Raw genomic sequence first — 24,844 nt, 5'->3', positions numbered from 1 at the left:
TCTTGAAAGTTGGTTGCCAGCATATTTTAAAGCAAATTGTCAATATTTGTAAGTTTATACTTATCCCTTGATCTACTATTAGTTACATTTGCAGCAATTTATTCTAAGAAAATAACCATATATGTGGACAAATATTCTGCCCAGACATGTTTACTATAGCATTTTTATAATAGTAAAATATGGAAATAATTTAGATGTGTAATAATAGAGGATTTATTTATCAGACAAATGGTAATATCATATGATGGACTCTTAGTATCATATGATGGATTTTGAAGAATTTTCATATCATGGGAAAATGATGATATAATGCTTTTTTAAAAAATAAAGGCAGGGTATAAACACTTATATATAACATACCAACTATGTAAACATTAAAATGCATACATAATTATGTTTAAAAAAAAGATTGGGCATCCTCTAATGCAGTGACAAGATAAAATAACACTTGTAGTATTCCTAGCACTCCTCCCTCCCACCCCACCAGAAAAGCTTAATCTGTATCAGATTATGAAGAAATGATCAAACAAATCTAGCTTGTGGGTCATATTGTAAAACGACTGGTCTGCAATCTTTTAAAATGTCAGGAAAGACAGAAAAAGAGTAGGTAATTGTCCCAGATTAAAAGACGGTGCAATGGGTTTTCCTCAATTGACTTCTGGATTTTTTAAAAAAGGTATAAAAGACACTATTACAGCAATGCCTGAGGAAAGTCGAACATGGATTTTATATTAGATAATAGCATTTTATCAATGTTATATTTGCTGAGTGTCATCATAGTACCATGACTATGGAGAAGAATGCTATTTTGGTTAGGAGACCCATGTTAAGTCTTTAGGGTTGAAGTGTCATGCAATGAGATTTCGTGTGTGTGTGTGTGTGTGTGTGTTAATAATAGGTGAATTCAGGTAAAGGGTATAAGGTATTCATCTTACTATTCTTGCAACTTTGCAAGTGGTTTGAAAGTTGAAGAAAATAATCTTTTACAAGTAAATGTGGCTTTAGAAAGGACTGAGACAGTAAGAGTGGCTTTATTTTATAGTAAAATTAAGACAAAAATTTCTACTTCACTGTAGTTACATATTTCAGTATTTTAACATGTTGAGCCTGTTGTTTCTTTAATTGGCAAATAATAAATGTATAAAAAGAGATTTTTCCATGTTGCAATGTCCATTTAAGTTTTTGTACCTGATGCTACAATTCTTTACCTGGCTTTATTTAACAAGGCAGACATTTTGCCTTGAAACTGCAAAGAAGATGACAACATACAGAACAACTATATATGTTGGTTGTAAAAGATCTAAGTTAACCACATGGATGACCCTCAGAAAAGCATTATGCTCATTATATAAAATATCTTTAAAAAGGGCAAATATATAGAGACAGAAAGTAGATTAAATGGACTGGGACTGGGAACAATGACTATAAATGAGCATGAGGTTTCTTTTTGGGGTGATGGAGTTGTTCTAAAATTAGATGGTGGTGATGTTTGTACAATCTTGTAAATATACTAAAATTCATTGAATGCTGTACTTAAAACAGGTGAATTTTATGGTATATAAGTTATATGTCATTTGTTAAAAAAATACAGATGAAATACTTTAGCCAGATGAAACATACAATCCCAACTTGAAGAAATATAAAAGGTATGAGAAATCTATTGGGATTACTTGAGAAAGAGCCAATAGAATCTTATTGTTCTATCCTTAGATTTTCCTTATTTTTTCCAAGAGAAGCATCATTAATTCAGACTTCCTGGAGGCATTTAGATGTAAAGGAACATCTGACTTATAGACTAACTGTCTAAAACATATTTTTATAAATTAAAAACACACAAGCTAATTGTGGATCATAGAAGACTCATTGCTTAAGTCATGGATTAAGCTGCTTTGGAACTTCAGTTTAAAATTTTAACTCTTTCAGCAATTGATTATTGAATGTTTACTATGGCCAGTTTTAGAGGGAACCGCCAACATACAATTGTCTGTATAGAGGTGATGGTACAGGTAAAGATTTAAGAATGCTCTTTGGAGTCAGGTTTATATGCTTAATTTCTAAGCATATCCTTTCTTCAAGAAATAGATAATACCAATGTAAATTTACTCTCAGTTCATGAATCATAATGGTTAATGTAGTCTGAATTAGTGACATATCACTGTGTTCTCAAAAGTGTTAATGAGGTTATTCTTGGTAAATTTAAATGACTCTATAAAATATTAATTAAAAGAGATTTGATCAGAATTAGAAAATCCTATTCTAATTCCAATTGTGGCAGTCAGTTCTGAAGTCCTGTGATGACTGGACACCTCTGGTGATTCCTCTTGGACCTGTCTCTTTCTCGACCACTTACTGACTCCACAAGGCCTTGAATAACTTTACATAAATGTGACAGAATGAGGCTGGGGGTGGCATAAAGCTCAGTGGTAAAGTGTGTGCTTAGCACGCACAAGGTCCTAGGTTCAAGCCCCAGTACCTCTGCCGAGAATAAATAAATAAATAAATAAATAAATAAATAAGTAAGTAAGTAAGTAAGTAAGTAAGTAAGTAAGTAAGTAAGTAAATAAACAAACCTAGTTACTACAACCCTCCTCAAAAAAGACAAACAAAAGGTCTCTCTACCCACAAACATTTATTAAGGACTTGCCTAAATTATAGCTCATTTTTATGTGGAACAGAAAACTTTGTTTTTGTTTGTGGGCAGAGAGGCCCCACTGACACAACAGTGATCAACTCTTCATTTTCTTTGCTATTAGAAGAAAGCAATGATGGAGCAATACTTTCACAATAGTGGATAACGTACAGCAGACTTAGACTGCTCCCTGAATGGGTCCACCCGCCTAGGCCTTTTTCTCTTTTGGTCTAGAACAAATTCTAAATGATTCCCCATCCCTTGTGCACACATCGTAGCGTGAGGATGGGGGACTGAACTGGTGTTGACTGGGAGGTACAAGATGGCCTGGGAAAGCAAACCGTCCACGGGAAATTCACATGAGGTGGTGGCTGTACCTGAAATACTGATTAAAATGCAGTTCAGTCTGTGCAATAGACTCTGGGCTCTGCCATTCTGGCCCTGGGACTGCCACAGCCTGGACAGTAGAACAGGGGCCTTTCCTGAACAGGACAAGCAAGTTTAAGCTTTTAAAATGGTCCCTAGTTTCCTTGTTGAAAATGGAGCTCAAGGGGGTAGGTGCAGATAGTGCAGTGGTAGAACGTGTGCTTAGCATGCAGGAAGTTCTGGGTTCAATCCCCAGTACCTCCATTAGGAAAAAAAAAAAAGAAAGAAAAGAATAGAGAGCTTAAGCTTACGTTTTTAAAACTTCATTTCAGTGCTTAAAAGGTGATAACTTATTATTGTTATTTATTTTTAAATACAAACCCCCCTGTCTAGTTTTTCTCCTTATGGAATAGTCTGTCTGTCCCTATATAGATAATGGGCTGTTATGGAATAAAATTACTGAATGTTAAACGTATGAGGTAGGGAAATAATTTTATTCTAGTGCTGATTTATCAGGAAATAAGTATCCTCAAAGAATCCTTTTGGGTGTTGTTATTGTCCCTACTTTCTGCTAAGTTTGGTGTATTTTCCTGGTCTTATTAGTAATATTGCTATATTTAGTTACAACAGGAAAACAGAAGTCTTCTCCTCCCCAACGTCTGCCATTAAAAAAATGAACAAAAGCAAAAACCCAAAAACAAAAAATTAAGACAAGAAACAAAACTTATACACTGACTCAGAATCAATTATCATGCTAAGGAGCCATAATTGCAGTTTTTACATCTGTACCAGGAATCACCATATGCTCATTCCCCAGCTGATGTATGCATCAATGAGGCATCACAATTTCTAAACTATACTGTTGCTATTACTTCACATTAAAATTATTCTTATCTAATTTCCAAAGAGCTGCGTTGTGCCTGTATGTAACTGGTGGATTAAGAGGTGCTTGCAGTGACTTGGAAGTCTCTGGTTACCTTCAACCTGGAGGAAAAATGTCTTTGGTGAAACATGAACCAAATTGTTCTCCTGCTGCTTTCTATTTGTCCTTTGTTTAGAATAAAGTTATGTAAATACACCTTTGAGCTGAGGGTGAGGGTCCAGGGTAAGGCTGCCTCCTTTTGTGCCCTCATGGGTATATAAGAGACCATTGCACATGCAATTTTGCCTCCTAAAGAACAGGCAGTATATATTCAATTTATGACATTGAACTTGGATCAGTCTTCTCTTTCCTATTCTAGTTCTTCTAAGGAGAACTGCCCATTTTCTAGTCCTTACCAATAGAGCAGACCACAGATTACTGTATACTTTCAGTTAATTCTACTTAAAATACTTTTCAGGGAAAAATGTTTTAACCTAATAAGGTGAAACATATCTGCAGTAACTCAGATGACATTAGCCATGGTTGTTAATATGTATTTGTGGAATGTTGAATTTTTTTAATAAATTAGTCAATGTCCTTTTATTTACTCTTATCCTCTATGTTTTTGCAGTGGTCCTATTCATGAACTACAACTCATCATGTACTTAGGATGAAAAGCATTGCAAGTGGTGTTATTAGTGGACTACTGCTGCACAATTATCACTGAGAAGAAAAGGAAATATTACTATTTTGGGATTTCATTAAAGTGAAGACGGTTGTCATGTCAAGTTCTGAGATACGGTGAGGGAAATGGGAGTTGGGGGAGGGGCAGGTTGGAAGCACTGACTGTGAAGGGAAGAGAAAGAGGGATGGGGAGTGACGTCCATTAGAAAATCTATTCAGCATCCAAAACATTTTTGACTTGTGGATCAAAGCCATCTGAAAATATTAAGGCCTGAGTCTTAAATGAGTGACTCATCTGGGAATAAGATGAATGTTAATGTCTTATTAGAACAGAGTCACTGGAAACAGTGCCAAAGACTGTTCTCTTTTAATATTAATTGATATTAAAATGATATTTTAATAATGCTGAGCTGGGTGGAAAAGGTGACTGGCCTCCTCTGAAGATCCTACAGATCTGAGAGGCTCTGGGGCCAAAATCTCCGTGTTCTTCCAAAAGAAGGAATGACATAAAGAAGTCCTACTTTCAGTCAATTGCTATGGGTTCACGGAGAGTATATTCAGCTACAGAATCATTATTATTAAAAAAGAAGGTATTGAACACTTGAGTACTGGACTGAATACTATGTACTTAATTTAAAAAACATATCCATAGTAATAAACAAGGTAGCTTTGTCTTAACCTTAGTTATAGAAAGAAGGTGGTTTTATTACAATGACAATTGTAGGGGAGGAAAAATAATCCTCCCTCTACCCATCTGAGTTTTTAGCTGAGTCCCTTGTAAGAAAAGATAGGTTAACATTGAGAATTACAAATAAGAACCACAAATTAAGAGAAAAAAGTCTAGAAGTTTATTAACTAACATATATACCTTATGCATACATGGGAGATACCCAGGAAAAATGTGTAACTCTCCAAGGTGGTTTAAAATTTAGGATTAAATATTATCTTAATAGAAAAAGGTAGAGAGGATATAGGCCTCTTAGGGGAGAGTAAGTGACTTTTAGGAAAGATGAATGGACCCCAAGAAGAACAGATGGGAAGCATGACAGTTTGTGACAGTTTGTCTGAGTGTGGTGCCGACTTCTAGTCTCCTCTCCTGTGCTGAGTCCATCTTTCCTGGTTGATGAAACTCCCCGGGAGCGGATTTATGACAACTGAGTTCCTTCTGGAGGATCTGTCTTTAGGCAGATAAGGGAGCTCAGAGAAAGCCTCTCCCTGCATTTGTTGGGTTTTTAAAGTGCCTACAGATCAAAATATTAATACACCAAAGCAGTGTATTTTGAGGGGGCATGCCTTGCTACCCTTTACAATTATAAATAAAAGGAAAAAGTGTTTCAGGCGGGGAGAAATCAAAAATAATAGCAGAGTCCTTATTTAACATTAATACTTCAAAATGGAAGTTTTGACCAATAAACGGATAATAAATATTTTAGATGTACTGACTAAATCAAAGTTTAAAAATCAATCATTTTATCTGAAATTATGCATTGTAGTCTTTGTATGAGCTCTGTGACTAGTCACACCAAGTAAGCTTCTTAGAAAATAGCTCATTTGAGTGGAAGCAGCACATGAATTCTCCATATCTTAAAGGGAGGATGTGAGGAATGCATTTGCAAAATCCACAATGGTTAAGGACTCCAGTTCTTAACAGTATTTGACATAATGCACTGTCCCTAAACAAATGCAAAGCTATCAGAAAAGGAGATACAGTTCAATTCCTATCTTCTTACCATTTTCACTGAACTTCCTTCTTACAAAAAAAAAAAAAAGCTTTGGGCATGATGTTCTGTGAAAAAGAGTAGTCAGCAAGTTGTTTTAAGCTTAGGTTGGGCAAGGAGAATTTTACAGAGAACAAGTAAAGAGCCGCGAAGGAAATTTAATACTGTTGGATGTCCTTGACCTAAAATTTTAATAGTGAGCTTGAGCTTGTTACCTAATGTTCTTCAGAAACATCTTGTGAAAAGCTCAGTAGTGAAAGTTCATGTGATAACTTATGTTGAAAGTATTATTGCAAAATGTGGGATTTAAGAAATTCTTTACAAGTATTTATTGAGTTCCTATCATATGTTTGACAGAATAAAGAGAACATAGCTCCTTTCTCAAGATGCTTTTCACTGAAGTATTTCTTTCAAAACTCTTGCTTTTATTTATCAAATAATTTAGGATCAACACTTGTGTAACACAGAGTATTACCCCATTTTATTCAAAATACATTATTGATGGAGGTATGACAACCATTTTTGGGTGTCAGTTATGACTCGGATTAAAAGGGCATTTAGAAACTCTTTCAAAACATCAAAGTTAAACCACTGAGTTGGCATTATGGTATGATCCCATTCCTGTCTATAAATAACCAGGGCAAGAAAAGCACCTGGACCTTTGCTTCCAGTTTTTGATGGAAAGCTCTGTTGGCATCTTTGCAATTAACTTTATATTTAACTCAGTGAAGGGACTGAGTCAGTTATATATTTAATTTTCTTGAGTTTGACAAGTGTATAAATACATTACATGTAATAAATCAGTTTTGTTAGGCTTTTTCTCCAAAATCCCATCTCATGCTTTTCTCTGAATTTCCAATGTTTCCCCTTTAACTGATCCAGTTTTATCAAATAGAAGGGTTCTGTAAACACTTTCTGTATGTAAGCAGTACTGTTGTCTTTAATATTCTGTGGTCATACTATTAACAGGATTTTATCTTGTGCTTCTGACTCTAATTTAGCTGGCATGTATCTAAGATTTTCTTCTCTTTTTCTACTACGGTATTATAATCAGGAAAGATTTTGGCCTTTATGACTACTGATTTCCTGTTTTAATTCTACAATGAAATCAACTGGAATTGTCAATTTAAGTAAAAGTTACTAAAAACTATTTTATCAATTTTCTTCTCCTAAAAGATAGCTCAGGGTAGAGGGAGAAAATGAATGAACAAAGGAAAATCCTGCACTAAGGAATGACTTCAACAGCCATTCTTTTTCTCTTGAGCTTTGAGACTTGAGATATAGCTAAGTGTTTGTGAACTTGATCTTTAAATACAAATAAATTCTGGCTGCCATGATTTGTTTGTACTTCACCTGGTTTTGTTTCACATATGGTGGAAGGACAGAGATCTTTTTTGAATTATGATACAAAGAAAAATAATAAATGTGTTTATTTCTATAACTTTAAGTATTCGAAAACATGTACAAATACAAATTGGTCCTTAGAACATGTGGGAAAGACTAGGTTATTATTGTCTTTATTCTACAGGCCCTCATGTTCAATAAACGCTAATTGCTAAAGTGGGAAAACATTTATCTTGTCCTATATAGACAGTATTCCTCAATTATGTGTGATTAATGCCTTTTTTCAAGCATTTGACATCTGTTTTTGATCAGTGAAGGATCATCCAACTTATCAAGCCATTGTTCTGTTCATTTATGTCCAATTCTACTCAGTCATGGTAGACTCTAAAATGCACATTCTTTCTTATAATGTCTCTGCATTAGGAGAAAATGGTGCTCCTAGGTTCTCTGGAAAAATTAAAACATGAGTATTCTGTAGAAATTTAACTTGAAAGCTAGAATTGGCAGAAGGCTGATTTAACAATGTGTCTCCAAGTCAGCCATGAAGGAAGAGGCGGTTACACTGCAGGGACTGGTATCTCAGCCCTACTACTTGCCAAGTTGTGAGACCTCAAACTCTGTACCTCATTTTCCTCATTTGCAAATGGGGTAATTATAGCTCCTATGTTATACAGTTATGAGGATTAAGTGATAAAAAACAGTTAAAGCATTTAGAGCAACATATGGTATAGAGTAGGCATTAAATAAATAATAGCTATTATCTGGGGAGATTTGGAAGGTTATTTGATGATAAACTTAAACAAACTAAATTAACAAATTATTTCTTTTTTCAACATTACTTTGCAGTTTTATAACAGAAGTTAGAAGTCATTTTTTTTTAAGTTGTGAGGAAATTCTCCAAATTAACACATTCATAAGTCAGAAAAGATGGACTGTGCAAGAATCGGTAACCAATGTAAATTTACATTGGTTCAAACAGGGAAGAAGTCTTTTATCTTCTTCATGTAGAAGAAATGCTGTGTGCAATTAGTGTGTGTGCAGCATTATCTTCCTTGGCATCCAAAAGAATTAAAAGAATACTCATCAATTTCCCAAAGAGCTTTGAAAAATACTAGTCTCTAGAGGTCAGACTGCTTTTTCAGAAAAATACCTCAGCATAGAGGCATGGAATCTGAAATTAAGAGGACCTGAGCATCCAGTTTTTGGCAGAAACTTTGGACAAGTTATTTGACTTCGTTGTGATCACTTACTTCTAAAATGAGAATGACAATGCCTCCTACCTCAAAGGGTAGACTGTAATGAGCTAATACATATCAGTGTGCCCCTGAACCATAAACTCAAATTTCTGTTCTTTATGATATTCATGAATTGTTGTTTCATACGCGTATCTCTTGAAGCATATAAAATGGTTTAGCTGACCAGAAACATATTTATATTGAAAATTTAACAAATCCTGCAAAATTTAATCAGTTATAAGCTAGGCTGTAATCATTGAAATTTCAATGAAAAGTTTCAAAATAAGTATTTTGTGCAATCTACAAAAGCCAAACAGCACATACTGCTCCTGGTCTCATTTAAAGAATTTTCTAGAGAGCAAATTGATTTGTAAAGCTGTAATATCCCTGTGCAAAAACATATAAAAATGTTTTTGTCATACTTACAACAGTATTTTTAAAAATTGACTTTTTTTTTCAGATGACATTCAGAAATTACAGAAAAGTACTACTGCATGACTGAAGCGCTGGTTAGCCATTACTGGAGTGGATCAGTGGCATATTTTCTGCCCACATTTCTCGTTAGTATTTATCTTTGCACTCACAGCCATTCTGAGTGCAAGGTATTCCTTTCCTGTTCTTCTAGGGCGTTCCTTTTGGAGAATTACTTAGTTTTAAATACAACCTATTTCACAGTTCTCACAAATAAGTAAATTGAGACATAATATTCACTAAGTTTTCTATTTTATGGTAGGAAAAAAGCTCTAAACATAGCCAAATATACATGCTGACGTGCAATGTAACAATAGTGAGATTTACGTGAACACTGCACTACAGACTAAACTTTACATCAATAGAGAGTAATTCAGAACTACAACTTCAGAATGTAAACAGGTGAAATGCAGTATTTCAAAAGGCAAAGGATAACTAAGTACTGGATTCAAAGGAGTTAATGACTTCATTGCACATAGCAGTAGGCATTTGATATTAGTGTAAAAAAAAATCCATACTTTTTTTTTATTAAAAGGTGGTGGTATAACAATACCTGGTTGCTCAAGTGCTTCTGCTTGTTTTTATGTACTTGTATTCTTGTATTGCAGGTCACGGAAGTTGGCAACTGGAGAACAGAGAGAGAGAGAGATGTTTTCAAACTCAGGTTTCCAAAATTGTAGAGTTGCTCTTCTTATCTTAGTGGGACTTGATGCAGCCCAACCAGGAATTTGAAGGTGATATGGCAGACAAAAGTGAAACACATTTCAAAAGACTGTATTTTCTTATAGTCTTACTTTATCCTGGAAAAGTTAAAACAAGAAAAACTTTTTTCTAAAAGAAATAGAATAGCCCCATCAAAACAGCCCCAAACAACAATACCCATTACTGCTGGTTATTAGAAGTACCTGCTTTTACAGGGTTATCTCACCAACTCATTCGGTCAACTTCGGAAGACTTCATTTTATGTGTTTCTTCTGCTTCAAATCCTGTCAGCACAATCATGCAGGGTATTTAGGTGGCCCGAGGGGTGCTGAGCTGCTGTTTGGGGTAATTTAAAACTTTGACCTAAGGCAACATTTTGAGAGATCCAGAGCATTTTCTTTCACACTGTAGCCCAGAGAAACACATTTTGCCCTTCTACATTCCATTGCAGTTTCAATTCGTTAGGACAGTTTCCATTTTCCATTCAAAAACTGTTGAAAAAGCATGCCAGAGTTGCATTTCAACAATGAATGGTGGCCATGAACCAGGCATTATCACTTGCAACAAAAGCCCTTGAGGTATTAAGAAATGATTATTTTTGTAAAATACACAAATGGCCATGGTTATGTTAAAAACCGATCATTCACATATTAATTCACGAATGTCATAAAACAAGTCTGATCTTTTCAAATGTATTTGATTTTTATTGCCATATCACTTTCAATATTTCTGAGCACCTACTCTGTACCTATCACAGAGCTCCATATTAAAAACAATGTCCTGCCTCTTAGCTTTAGTAAGGGAGACTACAGAAAAAACAATATATCATAGTTCTGATACAGGCTATACAGGGATGTTGAGGGTGCGTTTCTATTCAGTGATAGAATGGTGACATTCTCAACCTTTTGGAGGATGGAATGAGGGGAAAGTTTAGAGAAACCTAGAAGTAACATGTTGAATTGACAACTAGGTACCTATCAAAACATTGCTATTTATGTTTTAACAAGCTCCTGAAATACGATTGTAGATCTGTAATTCTGTGAGATTTACTGAATCAGAGGTCTAACTATAAACGTTTAGATCCTCAACAACTTAGTCTGAAAAAACAAACATTCCTCTCTAGGGTCTTCTATATTACTTTGCTTTTTAATTCCTGGCGAGAAGTACATTCTCACTTAATAGTAAAAAATGCTTGGAGCTAGAATGTTTTGACGTGTAATGCCAGGGAAGCTACTTCCAATAAACTGCCTTCAATCAAACCTAACATTGCTTCTGTAGAACTAAGCTCAGACCCCCCACCCCCACCTTTTTTTAAAAACTGTAATTGCAGATGGTTCTTTTCCTTTTCTAACCCTAACAGGTAGTCTTCGTTTATCAATGCACTCTGGTTGCCACCATGGCTGAGCCACTTTGTCTTTTGAGTCAAACTCATGGGGGCTACGGTCTGGACAAGTAAACCAAAAGATATCCCTGCTGGAGAAAAGTTCCACCTGTTGAGGTCGGTTATTTATTGGGCCAGGCTACAGCTTCCCTCCAGGTAAGAATGGATTGCAAGCGCTCCCACTCTAGAGGCGAGCTTAGGCAGTTAACTGCAAACAGCTGCAACATCTGCCCGGCTGGCTCGCCCCTGCCCGTGGAAGGGCGAGGGGACCGCATGGCAGCGGCAAGTGCACTGCGTAAAAGGGGGCGCCTATCATGAGGAGCCACCGGCCTTCCGCGGACCCCGCAGCTCCCGGCGATGGGGCATCCTCCGAGGGGGCGCGGGGTGCGCGGCTGCGCGGGCAGGGGGCGAGCCCAGGTGCGGCGAGGGGGAGGAGAGCTCCGCCACGCGCCGAAGAAGAAAGCCTGACTCATGTCGTGGCGGCGGCGACGGACTCCAGGGAACTGAAACTCGTGATGCTGTTGCTGCGGAGAAAAGCCTCATTACCCATTCCGCAGGCGGGTGGAACACCACCCAGGGCGCGTACACCCGAGACCCGGGGCTCCAGCGGCCTCCGCGGGTCCCTCCCCGCCGCGCCCCCTCCCCTGCCGCGTGACCCCGCGCGCGCTCACGCGCGCGCCCTAGCCGCGCGTGAGAAAAGAGCGGACACACCTAACCTGCGCGCGCCCCGCACCCTGCCCCACCCCCATCAGGCAGATTCTGGCCGACCCGGATTCGCTCCCCCGGCCGAAATTCCCCACCCCCACCCCCACCACGGCCGTCGGCGCCTCCAACAGCCTTCGGCAATTTCCGCCGGGAGACCCGGCGCTCGGCGAGGCCCGAACACCCGCCGCCTCCTTCTCCGCCCGAGCCGGCTTTATGTCTGCGGCGCCGGAGCGCATGCGCAGACGCCATCTTCCCTCCTTCTCCCCGCCTGCCCCTCCCCCCGTCACCGCCGCCGCCACCGCCTCCTCTCGCCGGCGGTCGCCCCTCCTCCTCCTGCGCTCGGGCGCTGGTCCCTCCTCTCCCGATGCCGCGAGAGACCGGGGGATACGGTGGAGCCGGAGAAGAGCACTAGTAACAACCACCACAGCCCCCTCCCCGCCCGCCGTCCTCCCTCGGCACCCACCCACTCACCCGCCCCGTTTGCCGACACCGACCAACCCCACCTCTCGTTCCTTTGAACGGCGTCGGCTGCAGTCGCTGCACCAGCCCGTCTGGCCACCAACGCCGCCGAGAAAGAAGTCGCCGCCGCCGCCTGCGGGCCCCCTCCCGCCCGGGCCGCGGGAGCAGCGGGGTGAGGACTAGCGGGCTGCGGAGGAAGAGGACGAGAGCCGCTCTCACCGTCGGCGCTAGCGCACGTCCCGCCGCCCTCCGGGGAGGCTCGGGCGCCGGCCCCTTCCTCCCCGAGGACGTGTGCCGAGCCGAGGCGCCTGCCCGGAGGGAGGAAAATGCTCGGGCTCCATGGCTGCCAGTGATGGAGCGGTCCCTGGGCTCCCGCTGCCACCGCCGCCGCCGCGCCCCGGCCGTGTTCCGCGAGGACCCGGCGTCTCTGCGCGCCCGCCCGCGCCTCGTTGCTGGGCTCACCGTACCGGGCGCCCCGCCGCCGCCCCGCTCCAAGCCTCGCCGCGCCGGCCTCAGCCGCGGCCAGCGTTTCCTCACGGAGCAGACGCCGCGAGCCCAGGGGGTTTGAAAGGGTCCGCGGGGCGTGGGGGGAGGGCCGAGCGGGGCCGGCGGGGCCGGGAGGGGAGGTTTGAGCGACACTGAGCTCGGGGCTTGCCGGCGGCGGCGGGTGGCGAGGGGAAGGCGACACTCGCTCGGCGCTGCCTTCGTGCAGAGCGACCGGGAGGGTTTTGCAGCGGCGGCGGCCGCCGCCGCGGCGGGAAGAGGGGTGGAGGTGGCTTCGGAGTCGTCGGGAGAAGGTGGGCATTTCTCGGCTTTCCCACCCCCTCCTCTTGCCTCCCCCTCCCCTGCTGTCCTCCCTCCCTCCCTCCCGCCCCGCACCCCACGTGAAGCGGAATATAAAGGGGGGTGTGAAGCTAGAGGGGGAAAGTGAATGGCGAAGGACTGAAGGGGTCCCCCCTTCGGGTCCCCGGCTGCCCCGTTCACCCTCGTTCATCCTCCCTTCCTGAAGCTCGCCCTCGAAGGCAGGAGCGGCCAGCGCTTGCGGCTGAGGAGGAGGACAAGGAGGAATTGCGCCGGGCGGAGCGTCAGGTCCCGTTTTCCTCCTCGGCGTCTTGAATACAAAGATTACCGTGCAGAAGGAAATTGCACTCGCCTCCTCCGCCCCCCGGTACCCAACACAATGCACCAGCCGCCCGAGTCCACAGCCGCCGCGGCCGCGGCCGCTGCAGACATTAGTGCTAGGAAGATGGCGCACCCGGCAATGTTCCCTCGAAGGGGCAGTGGTAGTGGCAGCGCCTCTGCTCTCAGTGCAGCAGGTACCGGCGTTGCTAGTAGTGCCCCATCTTCCGAGGATTTTCCGCCGCCGCCGTCGCTCCTCCAGCCACCACCTCCCGCAGCATCTTCTCTGTCGGGACCACAGCCTCCGCCTCCACAAAGCCTGAACCTCCTTTCGCAGGCTCAGCTGCAGGCACAGCCTCTTGCGCCAGGCGGAACTCAGATGAAAAAGAAAAGTGGCTTCCAGATAACCAGCGTGACCCCCGCTCAGATCTCCGCCAGCATCAGCTCTAACAACAGCATCGCAGAGGACACCGAGAGCTATGATGATCTGGATGAATCTCACACGGAAGATCTGTCTTCTTCCGAGATCCTTGATGTGTCACTTTCCAGGGCGACTGACTTAGGGGAGCCCGAACGCAGCTCCTCAGAAGAGACTCTCAATAACTTCCAGGAAGCAGAGACACCTGGGGCAGTCTCTCCCAACCAGCCCCATCTTCCTCAGCCTCATCTGCCTCACCTTCCACAAGCGAATGTTGTGATCAATGGAAATGCTCATCCACACCACCTCCATCACCACCATCACATTCATCATGGGCACCACCTCCACCATGGGCACCACCATCCATCCCATGCCGCTGTGGCCAGTACATCCATTCCTGGAGGGCCACCTTCAAGCCCAGTATCCAGAAAACTCTCTACAACTGGAAGCTCTGACAGTGTTCAGCCAGCTGCACCAACTTCTGCTGTATCATCGGGTGGCACACCTGCATCTGTAATGACTAATATCCGTGCTCCGAGTACCACCGGCAGTATAGGTATAAGTTCTGTCACTGGCACTAATACGATGAATAATGCTAACATTACTGCTGTGGGTAGTTTTAGTCCTAATGTGACAAGCAGCATGCTTGGTAGTGCTAATATAAGTGCAAGCAGTATCCCCAGTGCTGCTAGTGTGAGCGTTGGGCCTGGAGTGAGCAGCGGTGTTAATGTGAATGTCTTGAGTGGCATGGGCAATGGTACTATTTCTTCCACCGCTGTCGTTACCAGTGCACCCAGTGCAGCTGCAGGGATGACTGTGGGATCAGTTCCAAGTCAGCAGCCACAACCAACAGTTAACACGTCAAGGTTCAGAGTTGTGAAGTTAGATTCTAGTTCTGAGCCCTTTAAAAAAGGTAGATGGACTTGCACTGAGTTTTATGAAAAAGAAAATGCTGTACCTGCTGCTGAAGGTGTGGTGATAAATAAAGTGGTGGAAACTGTAAAACACAACCCGACAGAAGTGACTTCCGAGAGGGAGAGCACTAGTGGTAGTTCAGTGAGCAGTAGTGTCAGCACACTGAGTCACTACACGGAGAGTGTGGGAAGTGGAGAGATGGGAGCCCCTGCTGTGGTGGTGCAGCAGCAGCAGCCACCAGCTCTGCAAGGTGTGGCCCTTCCGCAGATGGACTTCAGTGGCCCTGGTCCACAGAGCATCTCAGCAGTCAGTGTACCACAGAGTATTTCTCAGTCGCAGATCTCGCAAGTACAGTTACAGTCTCAAGAACTGAGCTATAAGCAAAAGCAAGGTCTGCAACCAGTACCTCTGCAAGCTGCTGTCAATGCTGCAACTGGTATCCAGCCATCACCTGTCAGCGCGGTTGGTGTAACTTCAGCTTTAGGTCAGCCGCCTTCCATTTCCAGTTTGGCTCAGCCCCAGCTGCCGTATTCTCAGCCGGCCCCTCCAGTGCAGGCTCCCCTTCCAGGCACACCACCCCAACAGTTACAGTATGGACAACAGCAGCCGACCGTGTCGACACAGATGGCCCCAAGCCATGGTACATTGGTGACTCCGAAAGTGACCTCAGAGTATGTACAGCAGCCACCGATTCTTCAAACAGCCGTGTCCTCTGGACAGCCCCCTTCTGCCGGAGCGGGAGCAGGAGCAGCGGTGATTCCTATGGCCCAGCCACAGAGTATCCAGCTGCCGGTGCCGCCCGCAGCAGTCCAAGCACAGCCTGCAGGGCCGTCTGGCCAACCTGTTGGTCAGGCTCAGACCTCAGTATCTGCTGTACCTCCTGGCAGTCAAATTGCAAATATTAGTCAACAAACAAACATACCCACAGCAGTGCCGCAGCCCTCTCCCCAGGTCACACCTTCAGTTATTCCGCAAGGTGCTCCTCCATCTTCACAGATAGTTCCACCTGCTCAAACTGCGATTCTTCATCAGGGAGTTCAAACTAGTGCTTCAAGCCTTCCTCAGCAATTGGTCATTGCACCCCAAAGTACCCTGTTAACTGTGCCTCCCCAGCCGCAGGGAGCAGAGCCAGTTGCTCAAGGAGTTATTCCTCAGCAGTTGCCTGCAATTAGTCCTTTGCCCTCTGCTAGTAGTATTTCTGTTACAAATCAGGTTACTTCAGCTGGTCCTTCTGGAATGCCTTCTGCCCCAACAAACTTGGTTCCATCACAGAGTATAGCACAAGCCCCTGCCACTCAAAATGGTAATTTGGTTCAAAGTGTTAGTCAACCTCCTTTGATAGTATCTAATATAAATTTGCCTTTGGCACAGCAGATACCACTAAGTTCCACTCAGTTCTCTGCACAATCGTTAGCTCAGGCAATTGGAAGCCAAATTGAAGATGCCAGGCGCCCAGCGGAACCGTCCGTAGTTGGCTTACCTCAGACCGTCAGTGGTGACAGTGGGGGCATGTCAGCAGTTTCAGATGGGAGTAGCAGCAGCCTAGCAGCCTCTGCTTCTCTTTTCCCGTTGAAGGTGCTACCTCTGACGACACCCCTGGTGGATGGCGAGGATGAGAGGTAAGATCATGCCATGTTTCTGCAGACAGTAAACAGAGTTAATCTGTTCAGTAGCTATGTACATGCACAAGATTAGTCTAAAGCATTATATATATTTATGTACGTGAAAATGCATTTTTCTGGTAAGTTTTCTAGAGCAGGAGTGTTATGGAATGGTTTCAGACTGGATAGGAAGTGGTATAAATACGTAAACAGTATTGGACAGAAGAGTTTTTGAGCGCTAAGAATAGGTTTGGGAGCACCAAGTGGTCTTGTTACCATAAAATGGTTTTTAGAATTTATTACTTATGAACAGAAGCTTAATTTTTGCTAACCCATAGAGTAGTTAATCTATTCTCTTGAATTACTAAAATCAACGATCATCTCTTTATTGGGGGGTAGATTGTGATTCCCACATTTGTTTCTCCTTCACTGGACTGGACAATCCTTTTCAGTTCCACTGTGTTTGAGCTTAGGCTGTGAAAGATAATGTTACCTGCTTTTCCTAGTCAGATATTATAGGAAAGATGACCTAAGCTGGGTTATACAGGTTGCCCTTAGACTGTAATTGACCAGTTTTTGTGTACGTATTTAATGGTCGTTTTATTTGAAAAGTAAAGGAATGGAATCTTAAAGAGTGTTTTGTTGGGGAGGAGGGCATACACTGTCAAAATAACCAGATTTATCTTTGATAGTATGCTGTACATTTTCCCTTTTGCATAGTAGATCAAGGTGGTAGCCATTTTAAAGAGTAAAGAAAAAGTCTTGGAGGGTTGAATTTATAGGACATGAAACTGACTTTGTTCTCCTGCTAATTTACTCCACCTGTTCCCTCTTCCCTTACTGAAAAAATGCATAAAGCCTAGAATACATTATTAAGCCAGTGTTTTCTTAGTTGGATTGGAAATGTGGTCATCACACTTACTGGATCAAATCACGTCTTTGAAGCTGGTTAGCTAGAAAAGTTGTGAAATCTCTCAAGATACTACATGGCTTTAAACTAAGTTGATTTTTAAAGGAATGTTTTTTTCACAAATTTGACAGTCTGTGACTAAACTTGGTCAAAATAATATGGGAGTTATGATAAAGGCTATTCATTTTCACTATGGAATTTTGAATAGTCTTGAAAGATATTTAATTAGTATTAGTTAGAGATTTTTGTGATTGAACTTTTATCACGCTAATTGGAACATTTACATTCTAAATATTTATCTGTGGTTTTCACTTTGGAAAAATTGAGCATATTTGAAAAGAATTGCAGTTTTAGAAAAACAAAGACCAAATGTTTCAGTGAGGTTTTCATGATTTTTTTTTAAATTTTTTAGTTACTTAAAAGATATAAAGTAAAAGCATGGTTAATTGAAATAATTTAAAATCTTGTCTTTAAGGATTTTTATTATTTTTCTAATAGTCAGTTAAAATCTTGTTACTAGCCAAATGTATTTTGCATCATGTGTCCAAAACTGTGTTAAAAGACCTTTTCTAGGAGGTGGTTTCCTTAATACTCCTATTATAATTATTAAGCCTTTAAATTTATGAGTTTATGCTAATACCTGTCATTTTAAACAATTATTTACCCCAAATATTAATGTTTTCTAAATCTAAAAGTTGTGATCTGAGTAAATCCTCTATAAAAACAGGTACATTATGTTGGTTGCCAAATTTAGAGAAATAAAAGATGGATCAGATACACAAATGAAAACCACATATTTTGAATTCAAACCGGCCATGGTTTTTGCTAATTACCATTTGTGGTCTCCTGGCATGACTCTCTCTCTCTTTTTTTTTTTTTCCCTCCTGGTGGTAGGGCATGATAGAGCTTTCCACAACTTACTGTTCCAGACGATTAAAGTCAGATGTTGCTACTTACAACTAGGTTCTTAACTGTAGAGATAGTCCCAATTTAAAGTAATAGTATAAAATTAATTTTTCCATATAGTAACTGAGATGATTAATTAGGGGCAGATTACCTAGAAATGTTTGAAATTAAAGGGACAAAAAGAGATCTTGAGCTACTGAGAAATATGATTAAATATTGTTGTAAAGTAATTTGAGTTGACTTTACCTGTTTTGAATTAACTATGTATCTAAGCCTTTGTCAACATCAAAGTTAAGTCATTAGAACCAGGAAAAAGTTTTTTCAGAGGTATCCTTTAAATTCTGAAAAATCAAAATGATTCAAATTGTCTGTAAAGGTCAGATAGGATAAATTTGTGTATTTATTGTGTTTTACTGCAGATTATTTCTTGTATCACTGTAGTTTGGAGAAAGAAATGTTCATTTAACTTTGTTCTTGGAAGGGAAATTTGAGAATATGAGAGAAAAAAGTGATAATGATTAAAAACTTTTTTTTAACTTTTCTTTCCCATGTTAGTTTCTGTGTCACTTACATCTTCTGGGCTTGGGCACCTGTTGGTCTCTTATGGGAGAAAGAACATTATAGTTTCAATATTATGACTTAGAAAACATGTTAATGGTAGAACTTTGGGTGGTAGGACACATGAAAATTGGTTATTCTTAATCATCTGGTGGAATAATATTCTCACACTTAAAATTTTAAAGCGTTTATTACACATGTGGAAAATGCTTTCAGATGAGATCAGACGCGTTCAGGGTGGTATGGCCGTAGACTGGAAAATGCTTTCAGTTGACTATAAAGATTAGGAACATGGATCAGGCATTAAGATTTATTTTTAAAAAGTCATTCTCATTGAAAAAGGTCTTGATGTCTTATTTTAGCCTTTAATGTGAACTTATTTTTACAACTCAAGGAAGATGTAGGTATTTCACACTGGATAATGCTTTCAATGTCTTGTGACTTTTTTAATATAGTCTCTTCTGTGAAATTGATCAAACTTCTATTCGTCCCTTCAGATGTTCCCTCTGACACGTTCTCTTCACCAGGGAATGTTGTCTCCTTAGCGCTTTTTAGTGTTCCTCTATCCATGGCACTGCACACATTCAGTGATAATTATGTTTACCCGTTTTCCCCATAAGACTATGAGTTCCTCAAGGGCAAGAGCTACATATTTTTTAACAGATCTTTCTCTGCTTTTTCTATCATGATTTAAAATTTATATAGTCTCTCGCCTTAAGAACAGCAGTTCAAGATGCAGGATCACATCATTTAATGCAACACATTGAAAAGAAATGAATAAAAAGACTTACTTTTTGAACGTCTATTACCTTATCATTCCTTGAGGTAAATTGATATCAATCTTCTAAATACAGTGCCTGTTATAGTGGACCCTCAAATATTTATTAAAGAGGAATGAGAGTTTTCTTATCAAATAGGAGTAATACTCATTTTACCTACTTCTTAGAATGGTAGCATCAGATTGAATACTTCAATTGTAAAATACTAAATGATAAGTTGTAAGTTTTGTTTAGGTTGTACCTGTAAAGAGCCAAATCGTTTACATGGTTATCAGAACAAGCAAAATTTCCTGCCCTCTTCATTTTCATTTTCTTTTTCCCAGCAGCAATCACTTTCTCCTCTTTTAGATGATGATTGTAATATTTACCTCCTAGTCTTTAAATAACTTCTTGTATTGCTCCTGAATGTGCAGCATAGCCAGGTAGTTAACAGCATCGACTCTGGAATTAGACTACTTAGGTCTGATCCATCCTGTATTATTTACTAGTCTTTTTGGGTTGCTTAACCTCTCTGTGTCTCAGTTTGCTCATTTTAAAAAGTGAGGATAATGGTACCTACCTCATAGGGTTGTTAAAAGAATTAAGTGAATTTGGAAAACCCTGAGAACTATGTCTAACTCACATGCCCTATTTAAATATGTGTTAAATAAAACACTCCTTGCTTTTGTTTTTGGCTTTATTGACTTCCTGGATAGAAAATGAAGATTTACTTTGTCATCACCTACTCAGCTTGTTCCCCCATCCTCCTGATCCCACTTCCTCTTAATAGTTATGATTGCATCACCACTGATTATTCAGTGTTCTTGTAAAATACAATTACTTGTCCCTTCCTGTACAGTGTCCTGCACTCGCCGCCCTCCTCCCACCCCAGGTATCTAGTGTATATTGTATACTTGTATATATACTTCTGTATACTGTTTAGCATATAGAAATGTTAGTGGGTAACCCCCCCAAGTTTTCATCTGTTATCATAGTCTGTTTCCTCCAAGTTGCCTTTCTCCCCATTTTTGTATGTTTTGGGCTTTACCTTTTGTGATAGCGCCTTTCCTCAGGCTTCTGGCAATCCTTGGTCTTCTGCTTGTACCTAGCTGTAGGAGACTAAAGAGCTGATAAGAAGTTCTTAATGTGACTTATTGACTGTTAGCTTTACCATAGGATGATCTGGCTGGAATTCCTTGTCCCCCACCCCCTATGCCTTGTTTAGTTTTTTTCTGCAATAATCACTAATTCAACTTTATATCAGGTATCTCCTGAGATATTTGGACATAACAGGTATGGTTATCAATTTTATCTTCTTGAGGAAGTCTCTCATATTTCTCCGACCTCCATTCTGGACTGATTGTCCTCTAGACTTGGTATGCAGCTAGTAATGTTGTGGGATTCCTTGCACTGTCTCCTGTGGTTGGATCTCCATTTTCCAGTGACCTATGGCATGTTCATTCTTGGTTCACGCGATGTTTTAAAATGGCTTTAGCTTACTGTGACACTTGTTTGATTCTTTGGTTAGGTGTAGAATATTGGATTGGAAATTGTATCATTTTATAATTTTGTTCCATTGCTTTCTAGCTTCCATATTGTTTTTGAGAAGTCTGAAGCCATTCTGATTCCTTATGTATTACATGTGACCTATGTCTATGTGTTTTGCTTTTCATTTACCCTTATTTATTCTTCCTTTCCTTCCCATTTGTCATTCTTTAAATCTCTGAAAACTTTTAAGATTGTATTTTTAGTATTCTAAAATTTCACAATGATGGGTCCTTGTGTGGGTTTCTTTTCATCCAGGGTGCTGAGTACTTGGTGTGCCCCTTCAGTTTGGAAACATCTTTTAATTCTAGGGCTTTTCCTTGAATGAGGTTGTTGATTATTTCTTTCCAATTTCTTTTTTTTCTTTCTCAAACTCCTATATTGGGATAATGGACTTTCTTGACCAGTCTTCTAATTTTCCTCACATTTCCCCCCCTATTTTCCATCTCTTTTTCTTTTTGCTCTACTTCTGTTGAATTTTCATCAATTATCATATACTTAATTTCCAAGAGCTTTTGTTTTGTCTCTGGTCCTTTTAAATAGTAATAATATCCTTTTCTAATGATAACAGTACTTTCTCTTAGCTGTCTGAGTACATGTTCGATTTTTTTTTTAAGGTTTCTTCCCCCTGTGTGATCTGTGTCCTCCAGTTTTTGCTTTCTTAGTTTTTATTTGTTTGGTCTTTATCTTTCATGTTGCAGCCTTTCCCTAGATGGCAGTTATGCGAGAGAGTAGGGGAATAAATGCTGATTAGAACCTCTCATCGTTTTGTTAGCTTCAACTTTATGGTAACGTGGCTGGGCATCCTCATGTGTTCTTCCCTCAGTCGGCCTGTGTTCAGTATGTTCTGCGTAGTGCTGTGCCTCTTCCTCAGTCCTGGGATCTTGTGTTTTATATTCACCAGACAATATAGTTTCAGTTTTTTGTTGGGATTGGGGAGGGGCAGTTGGGATCCGTGGGGCTGGTTGCTTCTTAAACAGACTTTTAAACAATCTTCCTTATTTTAGCATTCTCTCTCCCCCACATCCCACTTCAGATATATGTGGTACTGCCAATTCCTGAGTCTTTTGGGGATTTTACAGTTTAAATTGGTTTTGTTCTTGGCTTTCCCCGCTGTTTGCTAAGGATTTGATTTCCTAGTGTTTGCTAAGTCATTTGTCACTCAACCATCTGCTTTCTAGCTTCCAAATTTTTGTTGCTATTGTCTTTTCAACTGTTCTCTCAATTTTTTGTGGGTTTATGTCTTTATATCTTAAAAACCTATTCTGTCATTTTAGTGGAGTTTTTAGGAAAGTGTAAAATAGATGTGTGTTTAACATTACAGACCTATTTCAGTTGTAGAATACTGTACTGTTAAATGTAAAGAATCATGCTAATTTTGACAATTCATGTCCAAGAGCTAATCTATAATTAGCAGATAAATTTTAAGAGTGGAATTACTTGGCTTATATCCAGCAGAAATAAGAATGGTGTATAACTCAGTATTTTAGTTCACAGAAGTGATTAAAAATGTTAGGATTAGATTCAGTTAATATTCATCAGCACATTTAACCACTCAACATCCTTGCGTATTAAGTTTTTTTTCTCATTTACTTGTGAATAAACTGAAACTTAGTTTATTAGGCCAAATGAGTTGTGTAAGGTTACATACATAATAGTAAAGCAGAGCTAGGATTAAAAGCCATTTTAACAACTAAAAATCTAGTGCCGTTTCTACTACTTAAAAAGCTAACAAGAGGTAAGACTGATGCCTATAAGTAATATTAATTAGAGTGGCTGAAAACTTGAAAAAAGGCAGGCTTCGTTGATTTGTATATTAGTACAAATGATAGAATTGTTATAGGACATACTGACATTTACCTCTGAGCCCCTGTTGAGAAAAAAGTGTGTGAAGTCATCACAGTGGTATATGTGGAATGCAGTAGACAGTCAAATGAATTAATTTTAACATTTTTTTCAAATTGTATGAAAATGATCTTTTTGGGAAAACCACTTTAATTTTCGAATAATTTAAATTCAGGCTTTGTAACATTCACCTCAGAATTGCAAAACATTTTAGGTTTTATTTCTTTGTTTAGAAAGTTTTAATTTTAAAACATGAAACTGTCCAAAGCATGACCCGTTCTGGTGCGGCAGTGTCAAAACCCTGGTGGTAGGTTACTGTTGCATCACTGTGTTGTCAGGGTTGAATATGTCATGGTAGTAAGAATATGCTTTAATGGCTCATTAAAAGAAATTACATGAAGGAAAAAATGATAAAGGATGTTTACATTATTTTAAAAGAACTATTTATAATGAATTTTGGATTCCGAGTTGACTTTTCTTCTAGTCTCACATATGTTCAGACGTCCCCCTCTCTCCCACCCTCCATTTCTTCCTGACCAGGTAGCTTGACTTGAAAATCTTACTGGACCTTTCAGCCTCATTAGGCCTGGCTGACCTTTGTTTTCCTTCCTTGAAACACTCACTCTCTTGTGCTTTCAGTGATACCCTGTGTGGTTTCTTCCCACCTTTCTAGCCACTCCTTTTCAGTCTCCTTCAGATTCACCTCCTCTGTCAGACTCTTAGTGTTGGAGTTTCTTTGGATTTGAGTCCTCTTCCCAACTACTACCTTTTCCCTAGGTAGTCGGCTGTTCTTTGGCTTTAAATACACTCCGTGCTATCAACTCCTGAATACCTATCACTGGCCCACGCTTCTCTTCTTTAGACTGACCTGCCTTCATATTAGCTCTGCTTGCGTTCTCATAGGCCTCTCAGTCTCCACAAATCAGAGCTTAAACTCTTAATCTCTTAACCTCACATTTCTTTCTCCTTTAGTCATCCTCATTTTAATAAATGCCACTTCTTCTCTAGTTCTTCACTTTAGAAACCTGAGTCGTTCTCCATAGCTCCCTTTTCCTCACCCTCTACATCTGACCATTATATTCAAAGTATATCTTGAATTTATCTTTTCTTTCCTCCTCTCTGTTGCCACAATTCTAGTCTAAGATAACATATTCAACTCTTAAAGTACTGCAGTAGCTTCCTCTCCAACTTCTGCTGACATCCTTGCCTTTCTCTGATTTTGTATCTTGTAGTTGAATGATTTTCTTAAAATAGAAATCTGTTCAGGTCATTTACTTGCCCAAAACCCCTTAAAGCCTTCCTGTTTCTTTTTAAGGAACTTACGTTTTGCTTTTGCTTACTCCTGGTCTCATATGCTGCTTTCCCCCTCACTTTCTGTGTCCCTGCTGTCTTCTTTCAGTTCTTCACTTCCATCCTGTCTTACTCTCTCCTCCAGGCTGTGGCATGTGCTGTTCCTTTAAAAGCCTGAACATTTCCTGTGTCACCTTCCTTCCATTCCTCCTTCAAGCCTCTCTGTCACTTTTTAAGAGACCTTCGTTAATACTGTTTAGGATCACCTTGTTCTTTTATAGTGCTTATTACGGTTTGTAGTTAGTTGTGTGTGTGTGTGTGTGTGTGTGTGTGCACGCGCGCACACGTGAGAGATAATCTGTTTAATGATTTTAAGCTTCATGAACAAGAGATGTTTGGTATGCTACTGTATATTCAAAGTAT

At 40.5% G+C, this 24,844-nt stretch overlaps 1 protein-coding gene across 6 annotated transcripts in view; it reads left to right on the top strand.

Moving 5' to 3' along the window:
* Positions 1-12,469: 12,469 nt before the first annotated feature.
* The window catches only part of TSC22D1 (TSC22 domain family member 1), a 110,958-nt gene continuing 98,583 nt past the window's right edge, over positions 12,470-24,844 (top strand). For 2 of the 6 annotated variants that reach the window (XM_014551992.2, XM_032496118.1), the window contains exon 1: positions 12,471-16,627. In XM_014551992.2, coding sequence (XP_014407478.2) covers positions 13,737-16,627 — 2,891 coding nt within the window. In that variant the 5' untranslated portion in view covers positions 12,471-13,736. Of the gene's footprint in view, positions 16,628-24,844 lie in introns of all 6 variants that reach the window. The other 4 variants (XR_004325629.1, XR_004325630.1, XM_032496117.1 and 1 more) reach the window with 3 other exon arrangements.

The sequence above is a fragment of the Camelus ferus genome, chromosome 14 (genome assembly GCF_009834535.1).
Source record: "Camelus ferus isolate YT-003-E chromosome 14, BCGSAC_Cfer_1.0, whole genome shotgun sequence".
NCBI lineage: Eukaryota > Metazoa > Chordata > Mammalia > Artiodactyla > Camelidae > Camelus > Camelus ferus.
This window is presented reverse-complemented; position numbering and strand designations above follow the sequence as displayed.